The sequence below is a fragment of the Ptychodera flava genome, chromosome 2 (assembly GCF_041260155.1).
Source record: "Ptychodera flava strain L36383 chromosome 2, AS_Pfla_20210202, whole genome shotgun sequence".
NCBI lineage: Eukaryota > Metazoa > Hemichordata > Enteropneusta > Ptychoderidae > Ptychodera > Ptychodera flava.
This window is the reverse complement of record NC_091929.1, coordinates 10,673,915-10,687,880: the sequence shown is the minus strand read 5'-3', so window position 1 is coordinate 10,687,880 and position 13,966 is coordinate 10,673,915. Positions and strand designations below refer to the sequence as shown.

At 39.8% G+C, this 13,966-nt stretch overlaps 1 protein-coding gene across 2 annotated transcripts in view; it reads right to left on the bottom strand.

Moving 5' to 3' along the window:
• Positions 1–1,422: 1,422 nt before the first annotated feature.
• LOC139114205 (uncharacterized) overlaps positions 1,423–13,966 on the bottom strand; it is a 28,891-nt gene continuing 16,347 nt past the window's right edge. For both annotated transcript variants that reach the window (XM_070675785.1, XM_070675792.1), the window contains 9 exons: positions 13,448–13,750; positions 12,521–12,754; positions 11,062–11,355; positions 9,710–9,949; positions 7,796–8,098; positions 6,679–6,912; positions 4,599–4,859; positions 3,614–3,845; positions 1,423–3,149 (listed from right to left, as the gene is read on the bottom strand). In XM_070675785.1, coding sequence (XP_070531886.1) covers positions 3,739–3,845; positions 4,599–4,859; positions 6,679–6,912; positions 7,796–8,098; positions 9,710–9,949; positions 11,062–11,355; positions 12,521–12,754; positions 13,448–13,750 — 1,976 coding nt within the window. In that variant the 3' untranslated portion in view covers positions 1,423–3,149; positions 3,614–3,738. The remainder of the gene's footprint in view (positions 3,150–3,613; positions 3,846–4,598; positions 4,860–6,678; positions 6,913–7,795; positions 8,099–9,709; positions 9,950–11,061; positions 11,356–12,520; positions 12,755–13,447; positions 13,751–13,966) is intronic.

The following is a 13,966-nucleotide window of genomic DNA, read 5'->3' as shown; positions in this document are numbered from 1 at the left end:
TGATTTCTACATCTGTCCTTAATATTAGGTACCGTTCAGTTTTTACGGCCGGGGGGGCCGGCAAAATCCAGAGGGGGGTCATCAAAATTTTGGAATCCGCAAAGGGGGGGGGGTCATCGCTTTTCACTGGTAGGGAAGGGGGGTTCACCACATTTTCAAAAACATAATACCAACAATAAAGTTCATTTTATGCCATTGCCATGATCGACCCTCTTTACCGGCGGGCCGCCTTCGGCGGCCCACTACAATAAATATACATTATGTATTACCCATGACCCTCTTAACGGGCAGACGCCTTTGGCGGCCCACTCCAATTAGGTTTACTTCATGCAATGGCCATGATCGACCCTCTTTACCGGCGGGCCGCCTGCGGCGGCCCACTCCAATAAATTGACTTTATGTAATACCCCACGGCAATCTTAATGGCCGTGCGCCTTCAGCGGCCCTGTCCAGTAAAGTCTACTTTATGCAATAGCCATGATCGACCCTCTTTACCGGCGGGCCACCTTTGGTGGCCCACTAGAATAAAGTTGACTTTACGTAATGGCCCATGACCCTCTTAACCGGAGGGCTGCCTTTGGCGAACCACTCTAATAAAGTTCACTTTATACAATGTCCATGGACATGAGTTGTCTATGGAAATGAAGTTAAAAATTGCCTTACAGTCGTCCTAATTAACAGACGTTTCAATGGATGTGGCTGAGAAGTTTTTGCACTGGCATCTCTGCTACACGAATAAAGTGTGCCGCGTACCGGAGTTCAAATCCAAACCATGCGGGTAAATTTGACATATGGATTTTAGTTATTTCTAAGCGGGGGGGGGGGGGTCATCAACTTTTTTCGTCTGACAAAGGGGGGTCATCTTTTTTTCACGAAAAATGCAGGGGGGGGTCTATATTTTTTTGAACACCGGCGACAAGATTTTGCCGCCCCCCCGGCCGTAAAAACTGAACGCTCCCTTATAGTGTTTGACTTCTAGACGCGTTTTGTGGATAATGTATTTAGTTTGAATAATTCAAAAACGCAAAGATAGGTACAGTAGTTGATAGACTAGTACTGCTTTGTGCGACCCAAATCTAAAGCTTTGAATTTCTCGACAAAAATTCGTCAAATGCCCACAACTTTCACAGGAAAATGGAATGCCGATGTCAAATTTTCTTCTTTAGACCCCACCTTTGGTATTTTATTGTTTGTTTTTATTTCCTTGTTTGCATTGTGTATTTTCTTCCACCAGAATGCCTTTCAAAAGGGCAAAGTTCATCGAGTTGTTGGAAACGAGGTCATTGCGCAGCGCTTGCGCATTATCTTCTTGACTTGTCCGACACTGATCGGATAATCGAAAGAATTCATCTGACATCACCTAGTGTCGTATACATCGTATCAATAAAGGTATCGCCAGAGAATACGGCCAAAAATATGTAATTTTCAAGACAAATATATACTTTATTAACCGAACATTAACAAGCATACGCCAAAAAATCCCAAATTACTTAGGAATTACAGAGAAGTGGAAACAACCGACTTTATTCTCTACCCTACTTTCTAAATCTTAGTGGTATCATGAACAGACATATCAATACATTAAAATGTACTATGTGATTCACTTTTCAAAAGATGTATTCTATTACCCGGATGTTTCTAGTTTCCTACTACACCTTGCTCTCAAACCCTTCGCCAAATAGTGAAGATTCTTCTTCTATGTTCTAATTTTGGACGTTCTTCCGAAGTGAACACATTCCGGTTAACAATTATCAACTGACTCGACTGAGGTCTTACATCTTGACTATTGCTTAGACCTAGAAGCTCTTTTACAGGGGCTATAATTATAGTATCATGCTTTGAGTAATATAATGGAACACCAAGTAAATGTCTTCACCTGCTCTACAGAGTCTGCGCAATGGAGAAGGGGCAATGCCTACGCACTGTGCCAACTTTCCCGTTTTCGGGATCTGTCTCTGTCACGTGACGTGACAAAGCGAGATTGTATCAAAGTTGATGCCTAATTCTCCTGTTACACGGATTAGCTTTACTCTTTCTCTAACATTGTAAATATATGAACCTCCAAGCCCCTTGCTAAGATAGCCATGCAAATAAACCATAAACCCTATACAATTAAACTGTGACCATAACTGGGCTGTGAAGACATTGTAGCTATTAATATTAGGCAAAATAAAAACATGAGCGTGTTTACGGTAACCCGGTATAGAAGAACCCGCCGACCCTGACTTATATTCTGGAAAATTTACCCTATCTTATGGATTCAGACGACAAAAACAAAAGTGAAAAATCCTCATACCTACCTACCTATCCCAGTTTTTGGAAGGATGTTACCGGGAACCCACAATTATTTTTACTTGGCCTTAAAGCAAAGATATTTTCAAAGTTTTCTGCCATTATCCGCATATGTTGAATTTTATTTTGAATATCATTAATGATTATTACGATAACATCCTCAGCAGTGGAGTTATGATTTGTATCATAATCTACGCGTTGTAGAGATAACCAATAATGCCAATGCATGTTGCCTAGGACATTGAGGTATGACTCTCTTATATAGCTGAGAGCTAGATGAAAGTAAGAAAATTCATTACGACGTCACTATATTTATTCCGATCACCAAGATTTACAGGTAAAGATACTGAGAAATTATATCTTTTTTGGTTCAGTTATACAATTTTCGATAAGATTGAATTGAACAATTAAACGCTATTCTTAGTTCAGAATTCTAGGCTCAGGTACACGTGGTGGTTGTACTTCTGGTGGTTGTACCAACGGTGGTTGTACCAACGGTGGTTGTACCAACGGTGGTTGTACTTCTGGTGGTTGTACCCACGGTGGTTGTACTTCTGGTGGTTGTACCAACGGTGGTTGTACCAACGGTGGTTGTACAGCGGGTCCTTCAATGAGGGTGCGATCTCCAGCGGGTGGCAACCCCATAACTTGAACCTCGCACAGCGTCATAACATACTTCCTGTGGGACGGTAGCTGTACAGAGACATAGCGCCCTCTTATAGGTTCGCTGCACGCGCAGTCAATGGGTATATCGACATTCTCAAGGTCACTGTCCTCAAGGGGGAGGCCACACATAGCGTTGTCGTCAATGTTTTCACTATCGCCAACGCGTATAACAGCCCTCTTCAGACGGATTTCTGCAAGGAAACATAAAGAAAACAAATGTACACTGTACAGTTTTAATCCTGGATCTATAGTTTTGGATATTTATAATTACAAATGATTTTGATTCATCATGCTGTACACGATCTCAGACATTACAAGCATTTCAACCATTTTGTTCTACACGTATGTATGTATGTATGTATGTATGTATGTATGTATGTATGTATGTATGTATGTATGTATGTCTGTCTGTCTGTCTGTCTGTCTGTCTGTCTGTCTGTCTGTCTGTCTGTCTGTGTATGTATGTATGTATGTATGTATGTATGTATGTATGTATGTATGTATGTATGTATGTATGTATGTATGTATGTACTTACGGTACGTAGGTACTATGTATGTATGTATGTATGTATGTATGTATGTATGTATCTATCTATCTATCTATCCATCTATCTGTGTATAATAATCGAGGGGATTGTTATTGGAGCATACTTACCACAACAATCATGTCTGTTTGTGATTATTACGCGGTAGACATCGGTACTCTCGCCGAGGTCAAGTTTCCACCACGGGGCTACTTGGTTAGCTGTTAATGTACATGACATTTGGTTGAAATCACTGTTAAGTGCCGTCGATGGCCAGCCCTGCCTCAGCACCCTTCTTCGTACTGCTTTGAGTGGCTGTTCCACCGGACGCTAAATTTACCAATCCCTCTGGCACAGTACACACTGCAAAAAATCAATAGAAAATCATTGTTACTGGCGCAGTCTCGATTAATTCATATCAGAGAACGAATTACTATTTCAAGTTAGTAAATTTTGTCACAAATTCAAGGTGAACCACTGTTTTTGATCACTAGTGGCAAGAATGCTCGCAGAACATCAAATTACTGTTGTTAGTAAGCGATTGAATGTGTATACATTGTCAATGCTTTACAAGTTATTGTTTAGCAACCTGTAGTCAAATAATATATGTGCGTATACTCCTCACAGAAACAAATTTCGAGTTATCGATCTGCAACGGTTTTGCTGATTGTTTGCGTTTCTTCTACAGTTCTCGCCATAATTATGCTATTACAGAATGAGGAACCAGACATGTCTCAAGCTGCACTCAGCCAAAAGTGCTCAGCCCCCTTTGCCTCTCCTTGTGAATACAACGAAATGACAAAGTGATGCATTGTTAGCCGTATGAATTTCAACAGTCTGTTTATTGGCATCTAAACTTTTCTATACAGCTGTACCGAAATGTTCAGCTCGTCTTGCGCTGCAATTTTACTTCCTTATCCTCTGTATCATTTTAGTCTGTCATGTCTGACCTTCTGCTACAATACTAGCGTGGTCGCTAATTCCGACCGGACTCTACCACTGCCTGTCGAAAACACGCATGTCGAAGTTAAGGACTCACTGCTCGGGAAAAAATCAAGATATATAAGTATAGCCTTACGAATGGCAACAGTAGAAACTGAAGTATCTAACGCTCACTTTTTTCTGTAGTTTTAATTGTTGTATATTCTGCATCCTCGGGCATTACCATGACCTCGACTTCACACAATGTTAACATTGTCACTTTCTCTTTCATGCTCATGATAGTGACGTATCGCCCTCTGATAGGCTCGCCGCAATTGCAGATGACGTTGACCATGGCCTTCCTGGAGCTTCGCCCACTGACATTGCTACCACACTGGACACCGGCGTCGTCCTTTTCTGCACTGATTCGGATTTGTGCGTCTCTAATCCTAAATGCTTTGGAAAGAATCATAAAGAGGGTTATAGTTACTATAACTTAGGGAGCCGTCATTATTTATGGCCTGGTGGGTTCAGAGGAATATGAATTGAAAGCTACAGGGGGGGGGGGCTTGTTCAAAATGTGGTGAGAGAAAGAAGGGGGTTACTCAATTTTTGGTGCAAAATAAATTGACACATCTCTCAGATTGCACCATTGCACACATCAATTTCTCAAAATTGTCGATGCGAAAGGGAGACACCCCTCTCGTGCTCTCGCCCTTGGGGTGTGTTCTAACTGTTTTACTTAGTAAAAAATTGAAAACATCTGTCAGATTGCATAAGACTGCACCATTGTACAAATCTATTTTTCAAAATTGTCCATGCAAGAAAGGGGTCACACCCCTTCTGACACTTTTCCCTTCAGTCTCTCCAACTAGTCTCTGGCTAATCACCACTCTATGTACTGTAGCTTTGTGTATAGTGGAATAAAGTAGCATCTCGGATTACAGTAATCGCTGCCTCGTCTTCCTTTCATCCCTTCAGAATACCAGCCATGCTGGCCCTGGCACGCTACCAGGTGACCGACAATACCATCATAACCCCGGTCATATCATATCTCGCGCGTTCTCCCCCTGTAATTTCAAATTCTGCCTGTCAAACATCCTCCAGAAAAACCTATCACGATACATATCCAAATTAAATAATACCATATAATACGGTTGGATGCTGGTTATAGCATGAGCTGTTGTTTTGTTGTGACTTTGAATTCCATTTTGTTGGTTTCACCTTTTCAATCGTCATGAGATAACCGATGATAATCTAGCAGGGTACATCAGGGTTTGAAAGGTCTTTACTATTGCTGCATTTTTGTAAATTTTACAAATACATGTATCGATGTCTAACTTCTCCGAGTGCGAGGAGAGAGTCAAAGTTGCTGTGTTAGAGAGGGAGTTTACTCAAATGCATCATGGTTGGCAGGGGGTTGCTCGAAATTTCAAAGTTTCCGATGAAATTCCTTTGACACCCAGTCCATAAATAATGACGCCTCCCTTATTTGCAATGCGTAAAACTACTCCATGCAGCGTCTCACATGGCACCGGGGTCCAGAACAACAGCATTACTTCTGTTCCGGGTAACTAACAGGAATATTTCAAATGACTACTTCTTTCCGTGTGAGGAATACCCTATATTTGACATTGCTGTGCGCCTGCGCCTCGGAATTAAAGACTTGAAACTTTTGCTTAAACTTAAAAATGTGAATAAATCCCTTTCTAAATCAAGAAAAACGATTAGGGGTCACGGTGCAAAATTTTGCAATTGTACTACAGAAACAAATTCCCAGTAATGTATTCATCGAAACTTGAGGCTCAAAATAGCCGCCAACCCCATGGTGACCCGATGGGAGGGGAAGGGGCAGGTAAATTAAATTTTCGTTGTAAAAAGTAATGAGCCAGTGACAACTTGTCAGGGATGGTGGTAGACCGGGAGCTAGGTATAGGTATACTAATCATTGATGGGAGCCAACCTTATATTGTCCGTCATCAACAGCCCAGTTTTGCCACGGGGTGATATAACGGGAATTATCGGCAATGTTTTCTCTGGGATTAAGACATTTTCATTCTTTTCTCGCGAAACAAACGAATTTTCCCCGCTATGCTGCAAAACGTATAATTTTCGTTGGTAAAGTGGGATCGTGTCCTCGATGTAATTGATACGTCACAGCGTCATCACCAAATAACATCGTATGCAGTGAAGATAGAACGAGGCATTCGTGGCAAGACGCTAGACAAATAAATTACAGGTAGACGGTTTTCGGACAGAAATATCTTGTACTTACAACAACAATCTTGACGGTTGTGAATGAACACTTGATAGATGTCAATCTCTTTCCCTAAATCTACTCGCCACCATGGGTTCATCGCCTTGCCTGTTTGTGTACATGATTTGTCGCTGAAGTCAGTACTCTTGTAGCCGTCGACTGCACGCTTTGACACGGCCCCTCGCTTGGTTGAAACTTGCTCAGTACGCTTGTGCATCGCAACGTTCACCAAGCCATCAGGTACAGTGCATACTGAAAAAAAGTAATCACAAATTAAGTTTATTGAAAATAAAGTTTCTTAATTCAACATACTTTGATACTTATTTTACACTCAAATTTAGCGTGTTCTTCCTACACTAAGTTAAAATGAACCAAAGTGCAGCCTTAAAATGACATTGTCTCGTTCGTTCGATGAGATAAACTGTTTCGGCTGTTCTTTAACTAAAAGGTATACTGTCACCTGTTACAATTTTGCCACAGTTACCATGGAAAGAAAAAATCTAACCAATCACAGATTTTAAGCGGGTGGCCGCTTTTTAAAAACAGCGCCCTCACATGGGCATTTTGAATACCAAGGAACGCCCCTTTGACCATATATGGGCATATTTAGATTACAGGTGACTGTATACTGTTAAACGTAGAAATCGCTTTGGGGACTGGTATTCGGACTCTCAAACATTTACAAAACTTTTACAAAAATGTTAAGGTCATCTAGAAACTTTCAGTGAAATGCAAAACTTTTATTTTCCCTATAGAGTTCACAACAAATGATGACCGCCATTTTGAATTTCAACTATCGGTAAGTATAGGGCAATTTGCCTAGCATCAAATTTTGAAAGGTAATTTTTGCGTTCTTGATTTCGAAAGGAAATGATGGAAATTTTGTTCCTCACGAAAACTTTGTAGAAAAGTTAAAGCCTTTTAATTTCGAGGCACGTACTATTTTGAATTTGGTAAAAGACAGTTTTAAGGTCGAATTGCATTCAAACATTGTGAATCTGTCTTCTCTGCTATATTGTAGTCACACATTATTAGACTCCATTGAGTCCTAATACAATAACTGTTAACCGTAGCTGGTTTGGAACAGATTGTGTAGCACAAAGCGTCATATATTCTAGTGCATGCATTAAGTTACCTTGTTCAGTGGGAGGGCCGATAGTAAATGGAGGCGTCGTTATCTCCTCTTTCTCGGTTGTATATTCTCCACCCTCGTCACCTGATCCAACGTACACTTCAACTTCACACAGAGTCAATATACCAGTCTTGCCTTTCAATTGAATACTGAGGTATCGCCCTTCAACGTAGTTTCCACAAGCGCAGATGACATTGATCGTCTGTTTCCTAGCCCGTCTCCCAGTTATCGGCTTGCCACAGAGGGCGTTTTCAGCGAAAGTTGTACTGCTTCCGATTCTGATCTCAGCCCCCTTCAATCTGTGAGCTGTTAAAGGAAGGAGTGCAGACGAGGTTTTATGTCATTCTTTATCGTAGAAGCAACCCGTAACTGTTGATGAATGCTCCAGTATTTCTGTTCCAAAATATAGTTCACTCCCAAATAATGTCGAAACGTCAAAGTGTTTGACTTTAATCGACACGGCATATGTGTACAATTACCGAAGGCATAGATCCGACTCAAATTCGGTTTTCTTTATCACACAATACTACGTTTTGGCCAGACTGATACTTTTTTCTAAATATTCTGCGGAAAAGAATAAGAATATAATGTTCTGTAGGATATAATATTAATGAAAATATCACAGGGCTCGCCATTCGCTTGTTGATGTTTTCTATCCGAGTGGACAGCTATGTGCGAAGATTTGAAGCCCACAATAATATCTAGAAGTCTGTCTTTGCCCTGCCGCACGGCTAATTTTACACTACGTTACAAGTACATGACAAAAACGACTACCCCCTCCCCGGCCCAATTTAAAATAAATTCTTAATTTTTTTATCCAGTTATCCTGGCAACACAGTGGCAGTGAATGAAACTTGAGAGTGTGAACGGCATTTTAAAGACACCGAAATCAATACCTCAAAATATAATCATTTTAAAATTTTGTACAGGCTATTTAAACCAGTAAACTAAAGAAGCACAAGCCACGGGAACATCATCTTCTAAGCGTTCACTCCTTCTATCATCCTGATTAACCATAGAAGACACAGCATTTCATGTAAACTACCGCTGATGATCAACCTATCATAAATACAATCTTTGAATTTGGAAAAGTTTGCTCGCCAATTTTGAGCCAACACATTTAGCACACACTATCTCTGTTCGTCTGCACTGTGTGGTTCCATTTTATAGCACACTGAATGACTTGCAATTTTTTTTTTAAGAAATTAGTTGTCTAAAGGTAAGGCTTTGTTTGACGAAGGACTACCATCAATTTAGGTCTTACACTAAGGTAGTATGCGCCTCGAAAGTGAAAGACTTAAACTTTTGCTCAAACTTTCCTCAATGAAACTTTCGACCATTCTTTTACCAAATCAAGAATACAAATCAGGGGTACTAGAGAGACAAATTACCAATCCGATATTTGAAATTCAAAATGGCCGCCATCCCTAGTGTTAACTCTATGGAAGAATATAACATTTTCGATTTTCAAAAAAACATCGACGGAAAAAAGCTTTCTTGGTTCACCAAGAGCTTTAAAATGAACTCCCACAAGTGGTAGATCAGAAAAGAATGTGTAAACGTTTTAGAGTCTGAATATCTGTCCCCGAGGCGCATTCTACCTTAAACACGTCGCAGTAATTGTCTCATAAAGTCGATGGTAAAAATATATAGTCACAATCAGTATGTTGCATGAAGCACAGTCTCTCGGTGATGGGAGCACTGTAGATGAAGAGATTACCTCTTCGCGTTGACAGCATCATCGTCATACAATATATATTGTCAACAAAAGCATTCTATAGTCCACTCGCATACAGGATATCGATAGAAGAAGAAAGTATATAACAGAGAAAGAACGAAAAACGATATATGACATGAATCAAAAAGTGACACTGGATGGCCTTTACAAGGAAGGATAGTTCTGAATTCAGGACTTACGGCAACAGTCTTGTCTGTTGGTGATGGTGACTTGGTAGACACGTTGGCGAGTTCCCAAATCAGTCATCCACCATGGTTCAAACTCTTTGGTGGTCATCGTGCACGAGCGCCCTCCGAAGTCCGGATTCTTGTTTAAGTCAAACGCCCTCTCGGCCACTCCTCCACGCTTTGTCGAACTTTGACTGGCGGTACACTTGTGGGACTTCGCCATCAACCATAAACCGTCGGGTAGCGTACATTCTACGACCATTGAAAAAGCAAAACAAATAAAAATAGCGTCAATGACACTCGACTCACATTCGGTTGGATGTGGCAGGCTCGAGGGAGTGTACGAACAATATTTAATAGCAGTAATATTTAAGAAATCTTATAATTGGCTTGGGGGTTTTTGGTTATGTTTCTGTACAAATCATATCCAACATATAAACTTCTCACTCACAATTATTGAGATTTCACCGACTTTACACTTTTGCTGCTCATTAGCATACTTTTTAAAAAATGATAACGTCATTGGATCAAATTCCCATGTACAGTTGAGCATGAATCTAGGCATTCACTCAAACACAAATAAAAGTGAAGTAATGTGCAGCGGTTCTCAAATTTTACAATCGGCCTAGGAAATTCAAGAATGAGATATGCATCTTCTTGGATTAAAAAAAAGCAAAATTTGTCAAAAAATAATACATTGCAGGTTTCTTTACAATTTGAACAAAGATGATATAAAACGCCCCTAGGAATCTTCATAGCAAATTTCAAAGCACTATAATCGAAATTCGTCTTCTTTATCTCAGAGTGCATATCGCTGAGCGCATTGCTGTGCTCACGTATATCAAACTGAACATATTGCGGTGCTAATACACAGATAGCAGTCAAGCGTCATGTTTTACAGTAGAAACGGAAAACAAATATTTTTGAGAGCTGATTTGCATCAGCATGTCTTAAGGTAGAACGCGCCTCAGGGACTGATAATCCGACTCTAAATTTCTACATTTTTTTTTCTGATCTACCACATTTTAAACCTCTCGGGGAAAGAAAAATATTCACCGTCTTAGTTTTGTCGAAAACCCCAAAAATTATTTATCCGACAGAGTTAACACAGGAACGGCGGCCATTTTGAATTTCAAATATCACAAACATGTTGAGTAATTTGTTTCGCTAGTTCCAAACTTTGCACCGTGACCCCTGACTTTTATTGTTGATTTGGTAAGAGAATGGTTGAAAGTTTCATTCAGGAATGTTTGAGCAAAAGTTTAAATCTTTCACTTTCGAGGCGCATACTACCTTACTAGTTGTTAAATAGGAAAAAGACTGTACATTAAAATTTAACTGGATTAAAACGTAGGGTGTTCTACCTTGTTCTGTGGTGGGCTCCAACGATATAAGCTCTGATGTAAATTCGTTTACTTCCGTTGTGAATCCCCCTACGAGCTCCAGTGACCAAACTTCAACTTCGCATATGGTCATTGCTTTCGTAACATTGTATCTCTTTATTCCAACCCATCGTCCGCGCAACGGAAGGCCACATTGACACATCACATTAATCGTTTCATTGCGCGATTGCCGTCCCTTAACGGCGCCGCAGAGGGCGTTGTCATCTATGTTCTCACTGTCACCTACTCTAACCTGAGAGTGTCGAATTCTGAAAGCTGCGAAGAAAATTTGCATGTCCGTTTTTTAGTAATAAAACAAAATCTTATGCAATCCTAACACGAACAGTATAAGTAAGTTTAACAGTCTCTCATTTAATTGATGTGAAATCTATCAGTTTGGAAATAGTCGTCCGAGCAGATTAACCCTTTGAGCTCCAAAGTCCAGTTTTTTATTAGCTTTATAAAATATAGCAATTTTTTTCTGATTTTTGCCAAAATTTTGATAAAAATCTGTAGCCAATGAAATTTGATATCCATTTGGTCCAAAATTATGAAAAAAACTTACAGAGAAGTTCACAAAAATTGGTAAAATATTGCATTACAATTTTGGTAGGAAAAATTACAGCAGTCAAACGGTTAAACCGATAGTCACATTGACAAAATAATTTTCGCTGCGCTACAGCCACACTCACTGAGATGCAATAAATTGGTCTAACCCGATTTGTCACTACTACATAGAGACAACTGATTATGAAAAGCGAAATTCATGTAAAAAGCCCCTCAAAGTATGGGATAGGTATGAAGATTTACACTGTATTACTTGTCTCATCCACACACAAAAAAAGTCAATAGATATCCCTTAAAGCAATAGTGAGAGGTAGACTCTAGTGCAAGTATTATTCTACATTTAGGAGGTTGTTGCGACAGGTAACTCAAAACACCATGTCTTTTAGCAGTATCTTACATCAAGGATCATAGAACTATCGATTGTTAACATTGAGATTACTGACTGAATCACACAGATCTATATTGTATATCAATTTGCTCACAAAACAGACAACATCCACGAGGACACTAATCTACGCCTCCGAATATAACTTCATTCATCGCGATGATTTGCGAGCTTGTTTACTCCCTATCTTGATGACGTTTGCATCATTAATAGTTACGTAAATCGCAGCTCGTATAATAATGTCAAGAACTGTACTAATGTTTAGGTTTCGGCGAAATCTTTTATGTTCACTTGGTATCTATTTTATGACTGAAGTTATTATTTCAAACTGGATGGTTGGTGGGTATCTATAGTTCTCTAGTTCTCAGAAATATCTGTACGTAACTCGAAAGCATAAGACAGACAGCCAGAGTACTTTGTTTTGTGTTGAGTAGGTCAGGTGACCGACAACGCGTTATTTTGGCTTAAAGTAAAAATACGGTAACTTACAACAGCAATCCATACGATTGGTGATTGTTACCATGTAGACGTCACGTGATTCGCCCAAGTCAACTTTCCACCAGGGTTCATATTCTATGCTTGTGAACGTACAGGACTTCCCGGCGAAGTTAGAATCCTTGTTTCCATCGACGGCCCTCTCTGCAAGGCCACCCCTCTTGGTACTACTCTGGTAGACCTTGACGTTCTTGGCGATGTTGATCAGATTATCAGGGAGGAAACAGACTGCAGAAAAGACAAATGAAGTGAAAAATGAAATCTTCTGAAGCGGCGGAGTTAATAACATCTTCCGCTGATGTGATCATGGCTATATTGAAAGAATCTCGACAGGTTTGAAACCAGAAAATAATTCTATATCTCCTCAATGACAGCCTTGGTAAGTAAATTGTTTGATTTTGTCGTGGCGTCTTTGACGGGTGTATATATATCATATCTATCGCTGGTCCAAAGACACTGTCTACATGCTATTAAATTTTGTGGTTAAAGGAACATAAGCTGTAACTTGTGGCAAGTTTTTCAGTATTCTGCTTCTGTATATCAACTACTGTGTCTGACCCTAATCCGTTTGTCATGCTGAAATTTCGAGTCTTGTCAACACAGCTTGTTTGTGTGTAGTGATCATTGTTTATTGTTTACAAATGAATTATAGTCCGGACTTGTATACAATTTTCAACAATAACAATGGAGATTATTCTCATATAGGTTGTATTGATATGCTAAATACTTGGCATTAAATTACAGTTTAGGGTTCAATGCAGACAGTGTAGGGAAACCACAAAACAAAAGTTCTGAAGAAATAGCCAAAGATACAGCTTATGGAGCTTTAAACTTGACTAAAATGATATGTAATGAACTGACAACAATCAGTATTTTTAATATTAGGACATGTACGTCGCAGGGCATCGCAAAACAGTCTACCTTTTTCTGTGGTTGGTCCATATGTAAAAGCTGGTGTTGTTTCTTCGCTCAGCTCAGTTGTATATATTCCAGACTCTCCAGGAGGTACAAGGATTTCAACCTCACAAAGAGTTAAAACTTTGGTTTTGTTCACCATTTGGATTCCCACCCAACGACCTTTCATCGGTTGTCCGCATGCGCAAATGATGTCTATGGTCTCTTTAAGAGCCCTGCGGCCTGAGATGGCTCCCTGGCCACACATCGGGTTTTCCATGATATTTGGACTATCGCCAACATGGACTTCTGTGTGGCGCACTCTAAAAGCTGTCGAAAAATTAAAATGAAAAAATAAATCATGTTGACTTCCAGAAATAATTTTCTACAAGACATCAACAGTCAATCAACAAATCAAGTGATTAATCAATCAATAGCGCTAAAACCAATATATTGTTATTCCCAGGATCGCATGAAAGGTCGCTCTACAATTCATGCCTTGGCGAACTAGTAGTCTTTAATTAACTGTTAACAACATGGCAAGTA